This window comes from Branchiostoma belcheri, unplaced genomic scaffold, assembly GCF_001625305.1.
Source record: "Branchiostoma belcheri isolate BF01 breed outbred unplaced genomic scaffold, Haploidv18h27 scaffold389, whole genome shotgun sequence".
NCBI lineage: Eukaryota > Metazoa > Chordata > Leptocardii > Amphioxiformes > Branchiostomatidae > Branchiostoma > Branchiostoma belcheri.
Window position 1 is genome coordinate 59,836 of NW_017804008.1, and position 8,721 is coordinate 68,556.

At 37.3% G+C, this 8,721-nt stretch overlaps 2 protein-coding genes across 3 annotated transcripts in view; both read right to left on the reverse strand.

Moving 5' to 3' along the window:
- The window catches only part of LOC109476669, a 28,149-nt gene extending 21,036 nt beyond the window's left edge, over positions 1-7,113 (reverse strand). Inside the window, exons 1-2 of the mRNA XM_019777675.1 lie at positions 3,380-7,113; positions 2,505-2,614 (exon numbers count right to left, since the gene is read on the reverse strand). Coding sequence (XP_019633234.1) covers positions 2,505-2,614; positions 3,380-3,591 — 322 coding nt within the window. The 5' untranslated portion in view covers positions 3,592-7,113. The remainder of the gene's footprint in view (positions 1-2,504; positions 2,615-3,379) is intronic.
- Positions 7,114-7,211: 98 nt separating this feature from the next.
- The window catches only part of LOC109476671, an 11,180-nt gene continuing 9,670 nt past the window's right edge, over positions 7,212-8,721 (reverse strand). For both annotated transcript variants that reach the window (XM_019777677.1, XM_019777678.1), the window contains one exon: positions 7,212-8,638. In XM_019777677.1, the coding sequence (XP_019633236.1) occupies positions 8,417-8,638 (222 nt within the window). In that variant the 3' untranslated portion in view covers positions 7,212-8,416. The remainder of the gene's footprint in view (positions 8,639-8,721) is intronic.

Here is an 8,721-nt window from a genome sequence, read left to right on the forward strand (position 1 = left end):
GGTTGGAAACCCCCGGGTTCTACCGGAAACCTAAAATATCCGGGAAAGTGTGCGACAATTTCTCACACGGAAACTAGGGATTTCATCCGGTGAATATTCATTACCACATTCATTATGTACATGTATCTGACATTCTTTGAATGGAAACAAGTTTTACAGTAAACTTAAAACTATCATACGATGTAACCAACAAGCCATTATCATGGTTAAAGAATACAGATCATATCACATTCCAAAACATTCAGCAAACCCTGCAGCTTTGGCATTATAGCATTGGCACAGTCACAGTCTTTGGAAACCTGAAAAAAACAGGAAAGACCTTTCTTAGTTTGCATTGCATGCAGGGGCTGAAGACAACAAAGTCAAAAGAGGATGCTAAAAGTAGGATTGAATTACTTCAAGTTTACTCAACAATTGAAAATAATATAATTATAATGTAGTAAAACACTGTACTCTACAATATACCAGAGATACAATTTAGAAATCAACCCCAATGGAATTGTAGCAAATAAGCTATGAAGTCTAAAAACAATGTCAACAGAATTTTTTTCTTCTTGGTGGGGAGGGGGGCGCACTTACCTTATATAAGTTTGGTTCCATCCTTTTTTCGTTGCAAAGTTGGTTTCTTCTGCAAGCCGACACGATCACCATTGCTTCACATGCTCACAAGGTCCTTTTTACCTTGATTTTGACTTCAAATCCAACGATATGAATCAATATATGACTAAAAAGATGTAACCAGCACAGAGCACTGCCCCCCACATCTGACTTCACCCCAGCTTCTGTTCAAAAATCCCTAACTGCATTCTGGGATTTGAATTAACCAATCAGGAGCTCACAAGAGATCACATGACAGTTATGGCTAGAATGTTAAGAAAAAATTCTTACATTATCTTGAACATTACCAGGGAAAAAACTCATCTTTCTTGAACTTTCTCGATAAGGAAAACAAAAACGTTAAGAACTTTAAGTATTTTTTGCTTTCAGGTTTTAAATTTGATTTCTAATTCAACCATTTTTTTGTCTAAAAAGAAAGCAAAGACACAGATTCTTGTATTTTCTTGAACATAACCTGACCAAGAAAAACAAGAATCATTTTCTTGAACTATCTAGATAAGTAAAACTATGCTAGTTACAAGTATAGAATTATTCAAAGTCAAGAAAGTAAAGAAACTAATTCTTGTCTCAGTGACATTACTAAAAGAATCTAGAATCAGATTGCTCAACTTTCTAAATTACAAAAAAAAAACAAGAACAAATTCTTAATACCCCAAAAATAGATTCTTACACCAAGATTCCTTTTCTAACTTTAAGAGTGATATTGCTTATCAATTACTATTATATTATTATTGTCAAGAAAGCCTTTCTTCTATTTAAGTTTCATGTTCTTACAACAAGAATGCATGTCTTTTTCCTCAAGACAGAAATTCTTAATATATATACCACTATAATCTTTGAGACTTTGGTTCTCAGTTCAAGACCAAAATTCTTACTGCCAATAAACACTTTCTTCTAAGCAACATATGTCAAGAAAGTGAAGAACAAAATTCTTGTTTTTTCTTGACACAGCCCAAGAAAAGCAAGAACTTCCTTTCTCAAAGTTTCTTGATATGAAAAAGAAGAAATTCAGAATGTTATTCTAGTTATGACTTGATCTTTGTCTTCTAGTTTCAATATCTTGAATATTCTTGTTTTTCTAAGCAATATACTCAAGAAAGGTTAGATCAAAATTCTTGTTTTTTCTGATACAGTCCAAGAAAAGAAAGAACTTCCTTTCTCAAAGTTTCTTGATATGAAAAACAAGAAAATTCAAGAATGTTATTCTAGTTATGACTTGTTTTTTAAACCCTGCTTTTCTTGTTTTTCTTACTATGAGAAATACAAGAAACTTAAGGGAAAAATTCTTGTATTTTCTTAACCATGGCAAGAAAGTAATTCTTCAGACAAGAAAAACAAGACCATTTAACTCAATTTTCTAGAACATTCTAGGGGGAGAAAATCACTGCTAGAAATTATTTCTTCACGTAAGAAAAATAAGAAAATGTTTCTTGTAGTGAAAATTTACAAGAAAAAAATTTTAGAACGATCTGTTGCTCTTTTCTTATTTATTCTTAATTGTTCTTGAAATTTCTTCATGTAAGAAAATTTGTCCACGAATTAAGAAAAACAAGAAAAACAAGAAAATCATTTTTGGTAGTGTAGTTGTCTTAGCCGTAACCAGTACTTTACAACCCTGACTGAAACATCAATATCTACTGGAAATCTGCCAAGTTCAGCTTTACATGCTATGTTGCTGGCATTTCCGTGAAAACGGAAACAGCAGTGTATTACATTTAATTTGATTGGATTGTTATCCTTCAAGTGGTTCGTAAATATCCACCTGAGGTTAATTTTCAGGTCATGCACATGAAATGAAAAAGTCATTAAATTATACACTACATCAAAACACTGATGGACACATTTCTTAATCTACTATAAAGAAGCAAACAAAGATAAGAACCGACCTCTCTGTAGATTGGCAAGGGCTTCGGCAAATGGCTCCAGAAATGCAATCATTGGGGGTTTCAGGACTCCAAACCACACTCCAGCAAAGATGCAGTTCTCTCGCTTGGTCCTTTGAATTAAAAGAACAGTAAGATAAAGATGTCAACATTTACATTTGTATATGTGTCAAGTATCACTACTGTAAATACCCAATGATTTCACCTTGATTTGAGTTATTTTGATCACTCAAATTAAAACGTCTTAATATATGGTTGACTAAATTTTGCTACATAGTAGTTTCAAGATCTGTCATGTTTATCTACTAGCATTAAGAGGGGTTGGGGTTTTATAGGCGCCTATAAAACCTAAACCCAATTTTAGGTTCAGGTCCGGATTCAAGTCCAGAGGTTTAGGTTCAGTTCCGGACTTGTAAGTCCGGACCTAAACCCATGGCATATACAAAATTGCATGTTGGCAACCTTGCAATGTTGTCTGGGTGAAACTTTGGCCACATAACATGGAGGCCTGTACTTGACGATGCCCGATGGCAATGTTTTCTTCATTTTGCAGCAAGGATTTTACAATATACGAAGGTTTTAGGTGGTTTGAAAAGAAAAGGGGTATGTGAAATGGTCTTTTATGGTAATAAGTCCGGACTCGGTTCTTGACTTTAAGGATTTTTTGGACTTTGAACCTAAACATTCTTACAAGTCCGGATCCAAGTCCAGTGAACCGGTATGCCATACCTCCCCCCCACTGTTACATTTGTGAACTGTCAAACATGATTAATTGTACCTTAATTTTTTGGGGGGGGGGGCATTTTGGAAAAGGTGCTATTTCTGGCATACATGTTTATTTATATACATCCAATTTAAAATCAAATGTACTGCCTCACCTTTGATTGTACGGAAGTTCATTGACTGTGAAGTACACTGGCCAGATTCCATAATTGCTCGATTTGAACACTCTGACACCATCAGTGTTCATCAGCAGTGACATGTTGTTCGGGTTTTTCAAGGCTTCGATTTTCTTGTACTGGAGTCCGTCGGTGATATCTTCATAGGTGTCTTGTCCCAGTCTTGTCCTTTGAAACCGGTTCCGGACCATTCTGCAGAACCCTTCACGTAGTGTAGGAAATTAATGTGTAACATCAACTGGTTGTGTCCTTCCAAATGTGATTTAAATGGCAATTGTGATTTCAGCGCAGCAAACTGTATTTTCAAAGTCAGTTTCCTGGTCATTCATTTAAATTGAATCAAACCTACCCCACAATAATATATTGAGCAAACTGATATCTGTGAGGGGAAAATGCAATGTGACTGATTGGAAATGGTTGTTTGTTTTGTACCATAAAGCTGGTTCAACCTATTTTGGGAAATACATGTACCTGAGATGTAGCTTGTTGTTTGGCTATTTCAAATCAATGCTTTATGTATGGAATGATGACAAAAATGTGCTTAGAAGTGGTACTGTAAATGTCAATATCAGACACCCGATTTCCTAATTCAGAATATTTTTTGGCTGCCCTAAAATTGCATTGGATACAGTTTCGTTGGAGGATGAAGCAAAGATACAGTGAGATTATAAAAGTAATCTATCAAGGGGTTCTATTACCTATATCATCATCATCATCATCCGATAACTTCCGACCTATATACTATATACACCTATATACTAATTCTATTACCTATATACTAAATACATGTACTAGTATTTGCTTACACTCATTTTGAAATATCAATATTGATACTAGTAGATAAGACTCCTGTAATGAATGTTCCAACCTCCTTAGATGTACCAAATGTTTTGGGAATCTGTCCAGATGGAATTGAACCATCATGGTTGTGCACTCTCCCAGTCTCTATAGTATTATGAAACTTATAGGCCTGAGAGCCCATTTTATTATCATTATATACTTAAAGTAAGTTACCTAGTACTTAATAGTACGTAGTAATTACAATGTCACTGAGCAAAGGTGCCAGTAGAAAGTCGTGAATTATAATACATCAAGCAAGGTGATAATTGCTCTGGTTCCAGCACCCATTGCTGCGCCCAGTGTGTTTTGATTCTTTTGGCGCCTTATTTTCACTTTCCTGAATTTTCATAGTGTTAAATGTTGACTCCTTACTTTCTCCCTACGTTAAAAGTTTTTAACTACGTACGCAATTTGGGAAAATGATCTTTCAACAAGAGTAAAAACAATATGGCTTTACCAGTACAGGTAAAGCCATAAAAAAAAACATTTCACCATGTAAAACCGAGTGCACATAACTTATCGTTGGTACAAAACTACATATTTCTTAAATGCTGGTGAAAAATAGGCCACACCTCACTTTTGAAAGCAGTGATGGCAATTTGGCTGAGACTAAAAGTTGTAAAAAAGGGACAGTTGTTAAGACATCAGTTGTTAAGCGGGGTACTGTAATTCACTTTGTCTTAAAATTTGCCATTCTCTGTAGCGAATTTCAGTTTGAGGAAAATGGACATGTTCACGTATACTAGTAACCTTCAAGGCGGCAGCAGTGTAGGGTGGGGGCAAAACTTTGAAGACCAAGGAGATTGAAGAGAGACCTTGGAAGACAAATGATTTGATATTATGGTAATGATAAGACCATGAAAACAGTGAACATGAATGTACTAAGCCAAAAATCAGGAATTACTGTATTCAAGGCACTATGTCCTACTTCTGAATATTACTTTACATGTTACCAAAGCCTTGTGACTATATTTTGACTCTGTCTTTTATTTTGTCAGTCAAACGTGAATTGATTTGAGCAGTCATCCAGGTTACTGCTGCAAAAGCCACATTAAAACTTGCCTATAAATGGCTAAACATAATTATTAATTAAATCAGGCAGGACGAAAGAGAGGATAAAAGAGGCTGAGCAGCTTAAAAAAATAGTCCTGTCCAATTTTACAAGCAGGCAACTTCCCAGTAATCTCCAAGCAGATCCTTGGGTGGGGAAATGGATCAATTCTGTACAGCCTGACCAATTTGATACTGCATTTTGTCACCGGTATCCCACCCTAGGGTCTGCTTGGAGATTACTTCGCCCATGTGAGGTAGTGGTCTTCTCTAGCCAGCAGCCACATTTTCGCCAGTCCCCAGGGACATTCAGACCTCAATAGCCAAAATGAGCCCAGCACTGTAATATGTTTCACCAAAACCTCCTTGGTTTCAGAGCTACATAGACAGGTTTAAACCAGTGAAGCAGTGCTTTTTTGCAAAGTACAAATTGAACCAGTGGAATTTTGACACGGAAAAAAAGGATTCTTTTTTGGTGCTCTAGTATATCTCTGTGATTGTAATCTAACATAATTTTATAGTTCTATACTTGCAGCCGTATTGTCCAGATACATGTATCATACAGTATGATGTACCATGTGTTTTTCTTCTTCCATGGATGTGCCAGTTTACTTAGGTACTACTGTGATGTACAATGTGTTTGGATGACCTGCCTGCCTGCTGGCATGTCGAATCTGGCATGTCTGCCATGGGGCAGCCCCTAGTCCCCTGAGTGTCTCAGTAAGTTGTTGCTGAGAGATCCCCACTAGGGTCTGCTTCCCCAGCAGATAAAAAACAGATGCAAAGGTGTGGTCTCTGAATCTCTCATGAAAAAGAACACAGTCTCTGAATCTCTCATGAAAAAGAACACAGTCTGTGGAGGCAGGCCATAACACCATGTTTTCTACATCAGTTGAAAGTCTTGTTTCCTTTTCATATAATAATTGAAGACAATGAAGTAAATATTTCCCTCTGAGCTTCATCCATGTAGCTATTCAAATATAATTTTGCATACTACAATTGTAGTACAAAAAATATTTTTGAGTACAATTTCATTGGAAAATGTCTCTACTGAACAAAACACTGGGAAAGTGGGCTAGTCCACCCAGGGAGGAAGTATTAGAGGTCAATGAGAGGTCAAACCTTTTGGCCATATTCTGAAAATATACCTTCCTCTGTCCTCCTGAGCTTACCAGGAAACTGGGCTTTTGTCAAGTTTGTGAGCAAAATTAACCCAGGGAAAAAAATTATGTAAAAAAGAAGTCCCAAAATAAATATCTCAACCAGGTATACATTTATGTACATGTATTGTAAATATCCTAATATGTAACAGAGAGACACACAGACACACACACACACAGAGACAGAGTGAGAGATTTTGAATGGAGTATCTCAATTTTATTTCTTTCCTAAGCTGACATACAATCAATCCCTATCTAAAAGCTTGCACAGCTACTTCCTAACTGTCTCTCACTTTAGACTGACCTATTTGTACTTTTTTTTGGAACCAGAGCAAAGCATTACAAAATACATCATTAAAGCAACTGCCTCAACTTCCTACATGATAGGGAACTCACAATAAATACAACCTCAACCTAATTCTCAATGAATAATCAGCACAAAACTTCCATGATACATAGAAAATATACTTTACACATGACTTTTCAAGAGAGAACTCGTCCAACTCCTTGGAGATAACTTTGGGACTGGCACTGACGCGGTATTTCGTAAAACGGGACTACAAATCCACAAGAAGCTACGCCAACTGACTCATTTGAAACGGAGTAGGTATACAAATCAGTTTTCCCTTGAATCGTGGGTTCAGCTATCTGACAAAGAGAAAAAACTACATACCTTCAAAAACTGCAAAGAGTGTTCGAAATCTAAGTACAGAGCATATCAAGATCTTTGGTCCGGCAACACTACTGGTGCTAACCCTTTGAAGGACAAAACTACTGTTAATCAACTTAATGCAACTGTCTGTGCCAGACAAATTTACCACACTGTAAATACCAAGTTCCAGAAGAAATTCAATGTCTCATTTGGGGAGTCCTTGGCCAGAGTTTCTGAGGCTAAGGTCAAGGTGAAGAAAACGACTTTAAAAGCAAAGGGAAAAAGGGCTGCTCTGAGAAAATGTGGTCCTGTGGTCTTAAACGGCCCAGATCCTAAAAGCTCGCACAGCTACGTATACATTTGTACTTCCTAGCTGTCTTTCACTTTAGACTGACCTATTTGTGATCTTGCCAGTGACAGAGATGCCTCACTACACGATTCTCCCCAATCCTGTGGTCTCATAAGGCCCAGATCCACATGTTTCTTCAGGAGCTCTTTGGTGTGTCTTGTACCTACAATATTTTACCAGCTTTCAGATTGAACCTTAAACCCCCAAAAGGCGCTTGTCCGGAGACAATATGGCCTCTAGCAGTTAACTGACAGGCGTGTAATGGTTAATCCCAGTCCCGTGCCAGAAGCCTAATAGACCCGGGCCTTGGTGTCCCATTGGGGAAAACGGACACATGTGGCCAGAGCCTGGCCTTGGAAAGACTATCTTACAGTGCTGCAGGAATGTTTCTATTTCGGCTTTGTGTTTACCAAGTTATTTCATTCCAAGTGTAAATTTTGTACGCGCGCATGTGAATGTGTACATGTATATTACTTGCCAGTAATAGAAACTTCCCAGTAACAGTGAGTAACTGTCTAGACACTTGTTTCTTTGTAGCACATTTAGGCTGCTTACTATGTACAGTAACATGATTATGGTAAACATCGTACCCTACATGTATACAATCATAAGAGAAGTACATGGTTGACATGACAGCCATGAGTACAATAAATGCAGGATTACATCATAACCACATCATCGGTCACTATCACTGACACATATCATTATAGAGTTACAGTCGGTACTGGTACAAACATATATACAATGTTCAGACTTTGCCCTAGTTTTTGCTCTTCAATAGAATGCATAACATAACCTACAAAATAAAAGCAAAGTAGCATAGGTTTATAGGAAACATACCTTTAAGTGTCATAATAAATCGTCTGTCCCAATGTAAACAACAGATTGACTTTGACTTGCACCTTTTAGGAGAAACCACTAGTAATTGCTCATATAAATCAGTTCAGTTCAGTTCAGGTCATCCTCTAAGGTGCCATTCGTAATGTCACTCCATGTGGCTCTGTCTCGCATGGCGGACAGAAGTTCCTCATCCCGTAGTCCAAGACCTGGGACATATAATTGTCCCAGATGGTGGCTTTGAAGCTGTTGGTTTTTCTCCTCAGCACACGGTGCCCCTCCACCGCCCTGGGGTTTGTGGCAGACTGTCGCCTGATGACAGAAGTGTGTTCTCTGTCAACATGCTCATTCTGCAGAAACAAAATCAGAAGGACAATGAGAAAAGTATATGAAAGAGAACACATACTGATGATTTCTGTAACAGTGGGGGGGG